At 45.4% G+C, this 16,476-nt stretch overlaps 1 protein-coding gene across 3 annotated transcripts in view; it reads left to right on the top strand.

Annotated features, from left to right (window-relative positions):
* Window positions 1-16,476, top strand: part of DAPK2 (death associated protein kinase 2) — a 558,977-nt gene that overhangs the window by 298,118 nt on the left and 244,383 nt on the right. For all 3 annotated transcript variants that reach the window (XM_078685202.1, XM_078685200.1, XM_078685201.1), the window contains exon 3: window positions 13,607-13,828. In XM_078685202.1, coding sequence (XP_078541328.1) covers window positions 13,607-13,828 — 222 coding nt within the window. The remainder of the gene's footprint in view (window positions 1-13,606; window positions 13,829-16,476) is intronic.

The raw sequence follows: 16,476 nt of genomic DNA, 5'->3' as shown, positions 1-16,476 counted from the left end.
CGATGGCGCCCACAGCAAGTAACCTAAATGACCCACCGACAGGCGGCGACACCAAGAAACCACCATGAGCACATCAACACAAGCCAGGCCAGCCACAAACCTCAAGGTAGTGTCCCTAAATGTCAAGGGCCTCAACCACCCAGTCAAACGCAGGAAGACGCTCGAATATCTGGCAAAACTGAAGGGGGACGTCTATGTACTACAAGAAACCAAGCTCTCACAAGAAGAGGCCTACCACCTGAAAGCGAGGTGGATAGAGGGAGTCTTCTGCTCACCAGCCAAGCACAAGAAGCGTGGGGTAGTCACAATAGTAAGCAGGAAGGCCAACCTGACCCTAGAAAAAACACACACAGATGAAGAAGGAAGACTACTACTAACGAGTCTGAAAAGGGGGGACGAAACAATACACGTAGCCAACATATACGGACCAAATTCGGATGACAAAGAATTCTGGGAAGGAATTACCACAAGACTATCAGCAATTCCCCAAGAAGACCTCCTCCTCATGGCAGGAGACATGAATCAAGTCTTAGACCAAGCAACAGACAGACACCCGCACAGAGCAAGCCACGACACCCACAATCCCAACATCCTGAAAGACGTTTGCACCAAGCTTCAACTCACAGACCCATGGAGGCTGCAGCACCCTGATGCACTCGAATATACTTTCTACTCACATCCACACAACTCCTACAGCAGGATAGACTACATCCTAATGTCCAACACGCACTCACACCTGATTGACCACACAGAAATAGCGCCGATAACCATCTCGGACCACGCGCACATCACACTCTCAATGAGCGGGAAACACAACGACAAACCAACTAGCAGATGGAGACTGAACAGCGATATCCTACAAGACCCGAGCAACATAAAGGAAATCGAAGAGACCATAAGAGACTATTTGGACCTCAATGACAACGGCGAAGTGGAGAAAAGCACCATCTGGGATGCCCTAAAGGCAACAATCAGGGGGAAACTGATAAACATCAAGGCCAGAATGAACAGAGGCAGGAACAAGAAGATAAAGGAACTAGAAGAACAAATTGGCCTCTTGGAGAAAGGACACTGCGCAAACATCACAGACAAAAATACCCTAACAACCTTAACAAAGAATAAATATGAGCTTAACAAGATCCTGAGTGAGAGAGCAGGTACATGGATAAATACATTCAAAGCCATAAATCTATGCTCAGCCAACAAGGCAGGGAAACAACTGGCATCGTACCTGAAAGCGAAGCAGAGGCAGCACTCAATCGCAGCTATAACTGACAAAACAAACAAATCACAAACGACGAACAAAGGGATCCTAGAAGTCTTCAGACATTTCTACCAGGAATTATACAGTGCAGACACAAACCTGGATGCAGACGGAGGGGAGAACTTGCTCAGTAGAGTCAATCTGCCAGCACTAACACCTGAACAAAGTGGGTTACTCGAAGAGGACATAACAGATGCGGAAATCGATGCAGCAGTCAACCAACTGAAACCGAACAAGGCACCGGGGCCAGATGGGTACACCGCAGCCTTCTACAAAAAATTCCTCGAACAACTGAGATCAACCATGGCAGAGACATACACACACTGTATCCGCAGAGGTAGAATGACAGACTCAATGGCAGAAGCTAACATCATCGTGATACCCAAAGAAGGGAAAGACCTGCAAGTCCCGCAAAACTACAGACCCATATCACTCATCAATGCGGACTGCAAAATCTACGCAAAAATACTGGCAAACAGAATAAACAGAGTCCTGCCACTATTAATCCACAACTCGCAAGTAGGCTACATCAAGAACAGACTATCCTAAGACAACATGCGACTGCTCTGTCACCTCATCAATCAAACAACACACAGTGAAGAACAGGCCGTGATGATAGCACTGGACGCCGAGAAAGCTTTTGACAGAGTTTCCTGCCCTTTCCTAGACTCATGCATGGAGAAATTCGGTCTGGGTACTAAATACAGAACAATGGTAATGGCCCTGTACAACAAACCAAGGGCCAGAGTTGTGGTGATTGGAGGCACATCAGAACCCTTAACGCTAGAAAGGGGTACAAGACAAGGCTGCCCCCTATCACCGGGACTATTCCTGCTAGCACTTGAACACTTACTAGCCATGATAAGAGACAACAACGACATAACCGGCGTCAAAATCAAAAACAAAACGGTGAAACTGGCAGCATACGCAGATGACGTTCTCATTACAACCACAACACCGACCACATCAATCACAGCCCTAATGGAGACCATAGGAGACTACGCAGCCGCCTCAGGGTACAAACTCAATAAGGACAAATCTGAGTGCAAGCCGATGAACATACACACTACAAGAGCAGTACTGGGCCAATCAGGCCTTGCCTGGCAAACAAAACCCCTCAAGTATCTAGGATTACTGTTCGGGAGAGACCTAAAAGCAACCCTAGAACACACTGAAAAAGCCACCCTGAAAAAGATAAAGGAGAGACTAGACCTCTGGTCGCCCAAATACATCAGCTGGTGGGGAAGGGTTGAAACAATTAAAATGATGGTGACACCAGCCTTCAACTACACACTCAGCATGCTGCCCCTAGCAATGACAGAGAACTTTCATAAGAAGCTTGACAAACTAATAAACAGATTTATATGGAGAGACAAGAGACCAAGAATCAGTCTGCAGAAGCTGAGACTAACGAAAAACCTGGGCGGGCTGAACATAATGAACTTCAAACACTTCCAAACAGCCTGCCTAGCCAAGCAAGGAATATTCTGGGTCACAAACACAAGACTACTAACCGGAGTGGCTGAAAGTGGAAAGGAACATCCTGGGGGGCTAAACCCAATAGCATTGCTCACAGCGAACAAACACCCTCACAGACTAAACCCCATCATCAAACACACCAAAGAAGCCCTAATGAAGGTGGACAAACTTATGAAACGGAGGATCGGGGGAACCAACTGGGAATCAATCTGGTATAACTCAAGGATACTATACCAGGGCAAGACATTAGACAACGAAACATGGATGAAGAGTGGAGTCACCACGCCAAACCAACTGGAAACGAAAAACTGCCCTATCATCTTCCAGAATCTGAAACAAATCCACGGCCTCCCAGACATAGAACTATACACATTCCTAAAAATAAAAACGGCCACAACGAAGGCGAACCTAAGCGAAACACCACCGACCATCATCAAATACATGGACAACCTCAACGCCACAGGCCACCACACAGCAAAAATCTACAGACTACTGTGCCCTCAAACATCCACGCTGAACAAGAAAGTGATGAGCACATGGGAAGCATTGACAAAAAGACAACTCAGTGACGAGGAAAAAAGCAAACTGTGGAAGTCAGCCACAACTAACAAAGTCACGCCACAATTGGCGCAAACGAAATTCTGGCTCCTTCATAGAGCCTACTGGACACCGGCGAGACTACACAAAGCAGGCATAAGGGACACTGGAACATGTTGGAACTGCGACAAAGAGAATGGCAGCCTGGAACACCTCATTTTCGAGTGTCACAAAGTCAGGAACTTCTGGAGGAATGTGAACAATTTCATCAACGCCGTCAGAGGCAAAGATATACCAATTAGTTTTGTTGGTCTCGCCACAGGGTTCATGGCGGACTGCCTAGAAAACAAGGAGGAAAGAGACCTAGTAGACATCCTACTGACAGCGGCAGTGAAAATCATACTAACAAACTGGAAGAACACGGCCAAAGCCTCTTTCAAAAACTGGATAAACTGGGTCACCTTCCTCAGAGGCGCAGACAACATCACTGGCAACTTCTCGAAGGAGCACAACGCCAAAAACGACATGTGGGAAGCCCTCGACACACACTTGGAAACACGCCAGACCTAACCCATCCCCCCCCCCCCACACTTTCTCCCTCTCCTCTTTCTTTCTCTCTCCAGGGGGGGTAATGTTGTATACTCAAGGACAAGCCAAGCCTATACTCCAACCATGTATACAGCGCACAACCTGTGGCTAAACAAGCCCAAACTACCCCTGAATGTATACCCCCCCTGCATTGCTCTGTACTGTTTGTATCTTCTGATATGCAAATTTATATTTTAATAAAACTTTTGAAATAAAAAAAAACTCTACATTACAGAATCAGCCCTGAACCCTGCTCACTGCACTAATGCCTCCCAAAGGTGCTAAAGGCTGGGAAAATCAGGGGTAAGCTGACATCTTTGCTACACGAAACCTGGTAAGATGAGAAGACATGGGCGCAGAACCAGAGATCACAAAACGAGAGTGGAGACAGAACCTGTATTGGAGAACTGTGCATCCTGGTAGCACTGCTGGGCCTACAATGAATTACAGTAGCTATCACAGAAAAGGAAGCGTCCATAGACTCCACACTGCTATCTTTAAACAAGAACCTCAATAAGACAGAAGGTGAGACACAGGGTCCCTTGAAGTGAATGGAAACCTAAATGGCTGGACATGAAGAAGAAACTAATTTCATCAGCACCTGGGGCCTCCATGAATCCCCTTTGATACCCGAATTGAGTCTCTGGAGGATGCAGCAAGAGCAGCAAATATCAATCAATCAGGAGTCTTGTAAAGCACAACTACTCACCTGTTAGGGTCTCAAGGCACTGAGTCAGAGGGAGGGAGGATCTGCGGTTCAGTCGAAGAACCAGGTCATGAGGTCCTTCCTGAATTAAGGCAGAGACGGTGATTGCCTGAGATGTAGAGGCAGGGAGTTCTGGGTCTTTGCAGCGAGGTAGGAGAAGGATCTTCCTTCAGCCGTGGTCTTGCGGATCCATCGGATGGTGGCCAGGGCCAGTTGTACGGAGCAGAAATGTCTGGAATATAAGACTTCTGGGAGTGCCACTGCAGGCTATGGTGGCTCGTTCCCTCACCACTTTAATACAGAGTTTTCTGTACCCACCGATTGGGGTAGGGGGTTATACAGATCCCCGGAAATTAGACAGTAGAGGGAGTGAAGTTCTTCCTGAACATCCAGGGGGAGGTTCTGCCTGAGGACTGTCATCTCGCAACTGTGGCAGGGCTCGAAAAATCAAAAAAATGTTACTAGTCCTGCAGGACTAGTACCTTAAAAAATGTCCTCAACCTGAATGCAACCTACTTGACCTCCGTCTGTGAAAGTAGAGCAAATGTGACAAGATAACAAGATTTGAAGGCATCTTTATTGCTCATTATCTTTGTGAGTAATAAAAATGCCTTTAAATCTTGTTATCTTGTCACATTTGCTCCGTTTTCACAGACAGAGGACAATAGTTGGTTTGTTTTCCTACTCGCCAGAAAGGGCGAGTAGGACCTAAAAACAGCTCGACCTTGTTAAATTTAACTCGACTATGCGAGCGGTCGAGTGGAATTTTCGAGCCCTGTGTGGTCTGCATGGCATATAAGTTTCAAAGAAGGGATTTCAATAGGAAATACAAATCCAGAGGGATAGTAAATGCTGATTTGAGATCGCCGTGAGATCAAGAAGTGTTCCTCAGGGGTCCAAACTGAATCTTACGTCCTTCCTTTCATACTAGCAGAAGTGATATTGCATTGGAGCTACGAAATCATCATCATGTGCCAAGACATATTGAGTAACTCGGGAGTCCTCTTTATCCTTCCGGCTCCTTCTTGTCTATGTACACCCCTTAGCACATTTTCATTACCAGTATTGGTTGAAATTTCATATGCTGACAATGATACTCAAATACACCTCTAAACTTGCAACAACCAGTGACCAGACTAGCTTCACTACCTCCCTTCAGGATCACCCTTTCCAATCAATTAAAATGAGATTGCTCTGCCTGAATGGAGCATAAACTGAGTATCTGATGCAGAGCAGAACAGAATCCACCTTAATCCTGTTAAAATGGTCCTCCGGCCTTATAGTCTTATACCTTATCGTGTACCTGACAAAAGTAGGGAAGTTGAAAGTTCTAGTCATTTCAGAGATGTATTTTATATCCCAAGTCAACAAAGTAGTCACAAGTATCAGTCAGTAGTTTCCCCTCCTCAGGAAAATCCTTCCATTACTCAACACAACCAATGAGGGTATTTACAAGAGCATGGTTATGACAGAACTGATATCTTGTAATATCCTTTACACCAGGCTTCAAAAAAGGCTCAATCACAAGTTGCAATGTGGCTGCTAAGAATGTTGTTCAAAATTACATAACGTTAGGAAGAATTTACGTTCTTGATGAGACTGTGATTCGGATCCAAAAAGAGTCAAAAGAGCAATCGGCATCCCTGCTGTCCAATACGGCCATATTAAACACTTAAAGGCAGGGCCACTGGATTTATGCGTAATTATAATTTACCGCATTTGTCACATAATCCATCATCTGCTGCATGCATAATCGGCAGATTTTAACAAAAAAAACAGTTTATAGCTCAAATGGCTCAAAAATTACTAAAAATCCAGCATCATGTGTTGCTGCGCAGGGAAATGCCTTTTTGCAAAGGTTGACTGGTCACTTTTCTGTTACTTATCATATTGGGTTATAAACGGGTACTAACAAGGTGTGCCCAATGCCCATACAGTGTTAACAAGTATAAAAAGTACAAAATAATTAAGTAATACTATTAAAAAAGGTGCTACATTATGTCGCATGATTTGCCTTTTCTTGCCGCATAATTTACTCAACTCTCCCACATAACATAATTTAATCTTCTCCTGCTGCATAATTCCAGTGGCTCTGTTTATAGGACAGCACAGACATATGCCATGCAGTCATAGTGTTTTCTTAGCAACAGAATTTAAACCGATGCCTCTGAGTGCATAAAGCAGAGTGGCTGCACTCGGTGCCAGCGCTGCCGCATGTGTCACCCCCTTGCTATTTTTATGCACGCGCTGGACGATGACAGTCACGCCTGCTCTTTGGACGCCGGCTGGCCTTCGTGGAACTCTAGTGGCGATATCGGGCACACTAGTCATAACAAGCAGCAGCGCTCTAACACACACACTAAAATAACACGCAGCCGCCAGCAGGGGGTAAAGTAAGCAGCGGCGTCTGGCCAACACTGTGTATATTCATCGTTTTGTACTTGTGGTTTTTGCTTTGAAGCTGCATGCTCGCAACTTGTGGCAGCAAAGCAGTAAGTAATTGAAAAAAATCAGTAAGTGTTTGGAATTTGTTTTAATTTATAATTTCATGTTCATGATGGTCGTACATGTCAACTAAACTGGCCCCTTACCAAGAGGCTCATACTAAATAATTTGAAAAGTGATACTACGAGTCCTGACTGGGTCAGGACCGTTGGGGGTGGACAGGGGGGGCTTCCGTGGATTTTGCAGGAGGCCCCCACAGATTTCGTTATGCCACTGGTGCCCCCCTGTGGCGAGCACACATTGAGTCTTGGCCAGGTGTTGCAGTGGCTAGGTCGTATCTCCCTGGCTCCGAATAGCAGCACGGCAGAGCGTGGGGTCTTTTCCCGCGCCACAGCCTTGGAGAGATAGACAGACAGACAGCGTGCCAGAGAACGGCCCTCGCATATCAAGCAGCCCTCTGTCATCAAGCAGCCCTCTGTCGCCATGGCGGCCCCTTTGTCCGAGCACTCTGTCCTGATACATGAGGCCATCTGAACCGGCTGGGTTGGCCGCCCTGCGGCTCCAGGGAGCTTCGTGTCGTGGGAGAGGACACCGCGCGTAAACAGGAGACGTGTTCTGTCGGAATGCAGCTGTCTTGGGAAAACGTGTCAACTTAAACTGACTTTCATGGTGCGCAGAAGGCACAGCTGCAAACAGTGTTTGTCACGCCTGAGCCCATGCTGCTATACACGCGCCATGTAGATTTACACGATTTGTAAAGTGCCGGCTTGTGAATAAGCCACTGTGCATCCCTGTTGCTGTTTGGACAAGCCGTCCGTGGGTGCAGAAGCCCCCAACATTGATCAGTCTGTCAGTGGCCGCTCGAGGTCGAAGGCAGATTTCTCCCCCGCGGTCCGCCTTCAAGTAGCTTTCAACTGTTTAGGGGGCTGTCAGACATGTAGGAGGTCGAGTTGAGTCTGGGAACTTCAATAGGCGACGGGGACGCTTCTGAATAGATATGTGTGTGGTTTTTTTGGGGTATAATTAAGAATTGAAAAATAACAGGAAATACAGTGACATGCACGTTGATTATGATACATGCACTAATAGCAAACATTACTTATATACGATAGTTAAGAGAGATAGAAAAGGCAAGAGAGGGGAGAGAGAAAAAAGCTATAAGAAGGAAGAAAGCATAGAGAGGAAGCGGAGAAGGGCAGAGAGAAAAAAGGGAAGAAAGACAGACACTAAAAAGCAATGAAGAAAGAGATGCGTTTTACGCTTTTTGGGGAAGAAAGTCAGTTTAGGACAGTTCCTGAGTTCTAATGACAGTGAGTTCCCTCCTTGCTTTCTCCGGGCTTAGCTGGTGCTTGTGATCAAGTTAGCTCTGCTTGATCTTAGTGCACCATTGTTAGTAAGGCCTGGTAAGGATGCGGGTGCCGATATAGCCAGAGAGGTTTCTGCCTAGAAACTAGGTTTTGGGTACAGTATTACCAGGCCCGGTGCTTCAGAAGGCACTCTATACATCCTGACCTGGAGGGCTGCAATTGCAGACTGTCCAATGTGATGAATGGAAGTGCTTTGTGCCCTTAGTGTGGAGGCCTGCAGCTTCGTACGCTTGCTTGCATAACCCATGATCTTAGCCTTGTAACTTGAAAGGGCAGCGTGAACAGACACTCACAATCAGTTTTTAATGGCACAGCAGAACGAAAAATAGTCCACAAAGTGTCCATCTGTGCAGCAGCTTTGACTCATTGTTCGTTCCTGCATTCCTTAGCCGTGTGCTATGTGCACAGTGTCCTGGGGGGTGGCAGGGGAGTAAGACATTCAAGGCAGCCTCTTGGAATAGTGAATGCAACTGTTGGCTACAATCGAGTGATTAAACTGCTGAATTATGCAGCATGCCAGCCCTCCCATTCACGACCAGCTGCTGATTCCAGTTGTACATCCTAGCTGGTATCAGGCTGCCCCCGATGTACGATTATTACACTGGTCATACCCACTTTCTGTGATCCAATATGGACAACACACTCTTGGAGCCGCTGCTCTTTGTATGTCCTTCTCTTGCCATGTATGTGACGAGTTATGTTCTCAGGACACCAGCTTTGCAGAAAAAAGGAAATCAGGCTTTAAAAACAAAAGAGAAATACAACTTATCTGTTTACATTAGTGTTTTAGCAGACGTGAAAGCAAGTGATCTGAAGTCACACCAAGGTGACAATTTAGTGACATATAAAATACAGGAAATACATTCATGCATATTTTTCACATGCATATGATGGTCCCCTTGTTGCACATTGTCATCTCATTTAAACATTAAATTGAGAAATCTCTTTTGAACCTTTTTTCCATTGCCTTATGCTTCTAAGGCCAGGAGACTGCATCAGAATGATTTTATCACGAGAACTTCTAATAACTTTTAGGAACTTCTTACTCTGCATTGCTTAGCTTGGGGGTGCAGTTATCCCAAATTTCTTTCCTCAGATAAGTAAAGAGAGGGGTTGGATGCAAGCAAGGAAGTCCTTTCCTCATTTAAGTCTACTTTAAATCCTATTAGTGTGCCATCTTATTCAGCATTCAGAAGGTGCTCATGTCCATCCCACTAGAAAGAAAGTAGAGTAATTTAGATATCAAGGCAATATCGCTAATTCACTGATCATCAAGGCAGCCACATGGTTGACCCACATTTAGCAAATATCAGTGATTAGTTACTATCTCCAGTGCGGATATCGAGTACAGGTAGGAGGTACCTGAAAACCTTTTCTCCTGGTTCTACTTTCGTCCTCTCATTTGTCTCTGCTTGGATATCACTGCGAGCAGATGGTGCTGTTTGTTGTAAAAATAGAAACACATATGTAGTTTTTAGACTTCTAATGCAGTAGAGACTCTTATGATTACTGGCATATGTGCAAGAATAGAGGTTGCAGTGCACAGGATTGAAGTGTGGAACATGGTGTGTAATGCACAAGCGCCTTCTACTCAATGTGACCTACGTAGGTACCCGGCCAAATGGTGGTTCAGTTCCTATCAGTGGAGGGAGGGCAATTCCTTACTCATTTCTTTTACTGACTAGAACTATTTGTTGTGGATTTGGCTGTAAATCAAGGCATTTTAAATCGGCTCAGATTAACCAAGTAGTATTTTAGTTAGAAATAAGGCAGCGATTAACCAAGGCTTATTTCTTTCTTAAAACAATGACATATGCTCCCAGTCTACATAAACCCTTGCAAAGTAGCAACTATGTTCTTTTAATAGAAACCCTGGAAAGTCTTCGGGTTTCTGAATACTCAGATAAGCTGATCTGAATGGAACATTTTCATCCTGTGTTGGTGTTTCAGTGTTTGGTGGCGTTTAATGCCCTTTCCCAGTAAAAGCAAGACATATTCGCCATGTTTTTCCCGCTACAACAAGGAGTAGTGTTTAAACTTGAAATCAGTTCATTGCTTTTTTAGGTCTCCTGGCGTTTAACAGCGCGTCAGCGCTGTGTCCGCCAGGAGATCTTTTGTCACTGACTGTGCTCCCCAGGAGACAGTACCGGCCGCGCGCATTTTGTCTCCGAGGAGGCGATTAGAGCTGGCCACGCGCACGCGAACGAGCGCTGTGGCCAGCTGCTGTCTCCTGGGAAGCTCCCACACGCATGCGCATTCACACAGACACAGACACACACACGAGCACCCATGCACGCACGCACGCACATACATACATACATACATACAGAGACACACACTCTCCCATGCATACACACACACACGAGTGCGCCGAGGCCCCCCCGCCGTCGCATACACACACACACACACACACACACACACACACACACACACACACACGTGCACCGATACCCCCTCCTACCTCCTACAACTAAGTTGTCCGGTCCTGTTCTCTTCCGTGCAGTCCTTGGATTCCGCCGGTTTCTCCTCTCGTTGCCCGCTGCCCGTCTCTGCCGGTCTGTGATCCCACTTCTGGCCGTTTAGCGTGCATGCGTGTGATTGCACGCATGCGCTTTCCAGATCCAGCGGCGAACACTACTCCTGCTTGAGCAGCGTTAACCCCATCGCTGTGGAGGACCTAAGTGATATGGCCAGAACATCCTCCCCTTCAAATGGGGCAAGAGAGCGGAGGCATGCAGTGAGACTTTGAGAGGTGCCAGGTGATTTTTAGGAATAGCAGATATTATGCGCTTCATAGTTCAATCTAGATTGAAACAGCTATAATTATTTCCTAGAAGACGTGTTCTGATAAGTAGGGTTTCCCTACCACCAAAAATGGCGCTAGTATGCCACTTACAATAATGACCTGTGCTGGAACCTTTACTCTCAAATCCTATAAGCTGCCTCCAACTAACGCACCTTAAATAGAGCAAAATAAGTCTGTGACTGTTGAGATCTTTGAGAGCTTCCGCATTTCTCTGACAAATCCCGTTTAAAGAGGCAGTGCTTCCAGAGTGTAGCATTATTATGGTCTTTTGCTTGAAATCCTCTCAATGCCCGCCTCTGCAGTTGTGCAGTTTCGACTCGCGTCTCCTTGGTTCTTGGGTAATATTCCTTGATAAAAAGGCAGCAGCTGAGATATGGGGGCACGGGTGATTATGGAGGTAGACTTGTATCCCTTACTTGGAAAAAAGAAGTCAAATAAATGGCGAAGCTCACTAAATCATGTGGTGAATGCCGCCTGATCTCCATGAAATGCGCTCGACCTGCTGCACTTTGAAGTTTTGAGGTACAACTGCTTGAGAAAGGACGAGATAGAATGGCAGATGTTTCTGGCTGGTAGCCCCAGGCCTCGCTGTTATAACGACATCAGCATAGCCTGCCTGAGTACAGACACTGGGGCATGGGAAGTGTCCTGGGGTCAGCCCTTTGATATTCTAGCAGCCATTTGATGTGTTAACTCCCCAGGTCGCCATAGACTCACCAAAAGGCTTTCTGGCCTCCTTTTGGTATTCCTCCGGCAGGGGGGCTACGGGTCGACTTTTTTTGCCATCCTTTCTTTATCTTTCAGATTAGCGTGTGTTGAAAACCTCCTCCCCCCACAGCTGGGGACAGCCTGACCTGGCTGCCCCTCGCTGAACCCTTCTCCAGGGTTGGGTTTCCAGTGTGTTTACATATCATTTTGTTGCAGCGGCGCTGGAAGGCTCTGCCACCCCCAGGAATGGCGCGCGGTGTGGCCCAGCACGCCTCAAGAGCGCGCGCTGCCAGGGCTCAGCGTCAGTCCGTCAGCGCGGGACAAGCACGTGGATTTATGACGTTACTGATAGCCCTGTCAGGGGCCTTCACGCTGAGGGTCGATAAAATGAGTACCATTGAACAAAGGATCTTTGACCATTCAATAGCACAACTAAACTTTCAGTGAGCTTACAGAGAGCCCCCTTTTCGGTCACAGGCTGCTCTGAAGACAGGCAGTAGCAGTAAAACACACTACTGTGTGTGTCACTACACTGTCCGAACACCGTTATCTTACTGGGACATGTGGTATGGTAACAGTTATGTATTACACTGGTGGCCAAAGGAGCTAATGTGCCTACTCCAAGGATCTGTGTTTGCTCTCCTATACTCACATGTTCACTTGTTTGATTCCACATGAGTTTACATGGCTTTTCATCCTTCTAAGGTCGATAAAATGAGTACCATTGAACAGAGGATCTTTGACCATTCAATAGCACAACTAAACTTTTCAGTGAGCTTACAGAGAGCGCAGAGTAGTGAATGCAGAGTAGTGAATGGAGAGTAGTGAGTAGTGAGTGCCGAGTAGTGAGTAGTGAGTGCAGAGTAGTGAGTAGTGAGTGCAGAGTAGTGAGTAGTGAGTAGCGAGTGCAAAGTAGTGAGTGCAGAGTAGTGAGTAGTGAGTGCAGAGTAGTGAGTGCAGAGTAGTGAGTAGTGAGTGCAGAGTAGTGAGTAGTGAGTGCAGAGTAGTGAGTAGTGAGTAGTGAGTGCAGAGTAGTGAGTGCAGAGTAGTGAGTGCAGAGTAGTGAGTAGTGAGTGCAGAGTAGTGAGTAGTGAGTGCAGAGTAGTGAGTAGTGAGTGCAGAGTAGTGAGTAGTGAGTGCAGAGTAGTGAGCAGTGAGTGCAGAGTAGTGAGTGCAGAGTAGTGAGTGCAGAGTAGTGAGCTGCCTCAAGTGAAGTACTCTGGTACCCAAGGATGACTAGCAAACAATATTATTCACAACGTTGCTTACTATTCAGCAACATTTGACAGTTTGCAAATCATCTTTATACAACAATTCAGAGTTTGATAACAAGTTAATGTAAAACATTGTAATATACAATGCCAATAGCTCAAACTTTAAAGCTGGGAGACCTATTGCATTGTAAATGCTTGTTCTACTTTATAACTGAAATGGGGACATACTATGTGTGCATGTCAGATAATTTATATTTGGTATTTTCTGTTTTATCCGTAAGGATAAAGTTATGACGAGGCATTTTGATGATAAAACATTAAAATGGGACAACATATAAAATGTTAAGTCATGTGGGAGAAGTTCTAGCGTGTCACTAAAAGCACCATTTTGCGACGTCACTATGAGCAAAGATTGCCTTATATTAATGAGGGATTTGTGCTTTTGCAATACATTACTCAGTGTTCTCATTGCGTCTTTTTTTTTTCTTGCAGTGGGCAATTTGCAATAGTTAAGAAATGCAAAGAGAAGAGCACCGGGGTGGACTACGCGGCCAAGTTCATCAAGAAGCGCCAGAGCCGGGTCAGCCGGCGGGGGGTGCGGCGCGAGGAGATCGAGCGCGAGGTGAACATCCTGCAGCAGATCCAGCACCCGAATATTGTCACACTACACGACGTGTACGAGAATAGAACCGACGTGGTGCTCATCCTGGAGCTGTGAGTAGACGCCGGGCTTTCCTGCGCTTCCTGCCAGGGGCGGGAGGAAACAGGAACCGGAAGGGGGGAGGTGTCGCGAGAGGTCACTCCGCGCCTTTCGCTTACCATGAGACCTGCTTGCAATTCCTAATAAGTGCATCTGCTGATTTTGGCATAAAAAACCCAGACATATAAACAAATAAAGCTTCTGATAGGTTCTATGTTAAATAATTAGTTGTTGAAAGCTTCTCATGGTGATGTGAGATTAGGCAGTAAAACAAATAAAGCTTCTGTTTGGTTTTATGTTAAATAATTTGTTGTTGAAAGCTCCACGTGGAGATGTGGCAGAGGAATGTGATTTTGCACACACATATTGTTGCCTAGTTTGCTTAACCACGACACCTCTAGGATTTTTGTCAAATCAATGAAAGGAATAACAGCATCCAGAATTCTTCCTTGCAGCACAGCAACAAATACACTTTTTGGGTCTTTCCTAGAGAGGTTTAATTGTTTAGTCACCCTCATGTTTTCCAAAAACAAAATGATAAAAATACATGCACATATATTTAATCAGGGAATTTCAGTCAGCTGTCTTAACCAGTTGATCTATTGATATGTCATTAAAAGCATTTCTTTTGCCCATCATAGAGCATGAGGCAAAGAGTCAGACCACTTAAACTTAGCAGTGGCCTGCACCGGTAAGCGGGATAGGGCAGGGGGGAGGGGGGGACAGACACAAAGGAATAGGTATTATTTATTTATTTAATTATGCCTATTCCGTTGTTTGTCAACTTACCCCCCTCCCACCCCGCCCCACCCCGCCCCACCTAGCCGCTGCTGCTTAAACTATTCTCACTCTTCGCTGTGAGTGACTGCATTTACTTGTGTACATGTGCACATCCACCTGAAAAGTAGTCCACTTCAGTGCAAGGCTGGTGTACCAATCTCTGCTTTCACTTGTCTGTATTCATTTATTTTCTATTTATTTTTGCGATGGGTCAGTTTTAATTGATTTATGTTTAGTTGCCAACATATACACGCTACCTTTAACAGGCAGCATATTTACTTTTGAGTACTTTTAGACTTTTAAAGTCTATTGCTAACAATAAAAAACATTGCATGCTTGCAAAGGCCAGATCTATTAGCTTTTAAAGAGCCAGCTTTTTAACTAAAATGGTTACGAGCAGCGTGTGGCCATAGTACAGACACTTCCTTTGCATCAGCCCACATGTGGTTAATGACTGTGAGATTTGACGAAGAAGGTTAATGGCAAGCGGAAGTGAATCAACCCTCAACATAACTTGGCGCTCTAATATGTAGAGCTTTATGACCATGCAAATAACACTTTGCAGCAAATATGGCTTATTGGTTTCATTTGTACTTAAAAGTTTACATTCTTGTCTCTTAACTGGACTTTTATTATTTTGGTGTCATTTTGTTTGTTTAAGTGTTACTTTATTTTTCTAAGTCATGTTGAGGTTTTATTGTTTTGCATTTCAACTTTATTACTGTTTTAGTAGTGCATAAATACTTTACATATTGTTCTAAGTTATGTCTCTCTGCTCTGTGCCTTATCTTCTAGGGGATGAGCTCACGGTAATTTAGTGACTCTTAGGGTTCACCCTGACAAGGGTTGTGATTATTATTCTTGGTGGGTACTTATCTTCTTCAAATAATAACCACAGTCCTTACAGCACCAACACAGTGCTTTTTGAATGCCCAGTTCATACTTCTTTTCTTTTCTTTAATCATGTAATATCTGCTGATACCAGTTGCTTGCTCCCTTCCTTACTGTATGACAATAGTGTCCCACCAGGACATAATAATAATAATAAAACTGCCATTTATTAAGCGCGACAGCTACCCCCAAACACAGGGGTGTCCCGGCGAAAAAAACAACAGGTGATAGCGCGACAAGAAGAGTAATATGCTTATTAATCCTTCATAACCGCTGCCCTGAAGAGCCACTTCTTCAGGGTCTTTTTAAAACAGGATTCTGACTTGACATTCCGTAAGAAGACTGGTAGGGCATTCCACAGAGCGGCCGTTCTGACTGTGAATGCTCTCCCACCTAGCCGGGATTTCTTAAAACGTGGGGTCTGTAGCAGGTTGAGAGAGTTTGAGCGCAGCACCCGGTTTTGCTTGTAGGGGCATAATCTTTCCTTCAAATAGCTCTGGCAGTTACCATTCAGAGCCCGATAGGCCATTGTCATAGCCTTAAATATGATTCTTTTCTCCACAGGGAGCCAGTGGAGTTTGTGTAAATGCGGAGAGACATGGTGTCGGAAAGGTATACGGCAAATCAGTCTCGCAGCCGAATTTTGAATCATCTGGTGGCGTTGGATTGGATATTTAGGTAGGCCAAGATACAGGGCATTGGCATAATCTAGCCTAGATGTTACAATAGCATGTACAACTGTTTTACGGCAATCCTGCTGAAACAGGTCGCAGAGACCTGTTGTATTTGAACTGAGAAGGCGAGATTCGCTTCCCATTTCACTCCTAAGTTGCGAATAGAGGTGGCTGGGGATGGTGGAGCACCCATTTCTGATGGCCACCATAGTGCAGACTCTAGCACAGATCCCTGCCCAAGAAAAAGAACCTCTGTTTTATCCGCATTTAACTTCAATTTATTAGAGTTCATCCAGATTGCTATATCGCATAGGCAA

The sequence above is a fragment of the Lissotriton helveticus genome, chromosome 3_2 (genome assembly GCF_964261635.1).
Source record: "Lissotriton helveticus chromosome 3_2, aLisHel1.1, whole genome shotgun sequence".
Classification (NCBI taxonomy): domain Eukaryota; kingdom Metazoa; phylum Chordata; class Amphibia; order Caudata; family Salamandridae; genus Lissotriton; species Lissotriton helveticus.
This window is presented reverse-complemented; position numbering and strand designations above follow the sequence as displayed.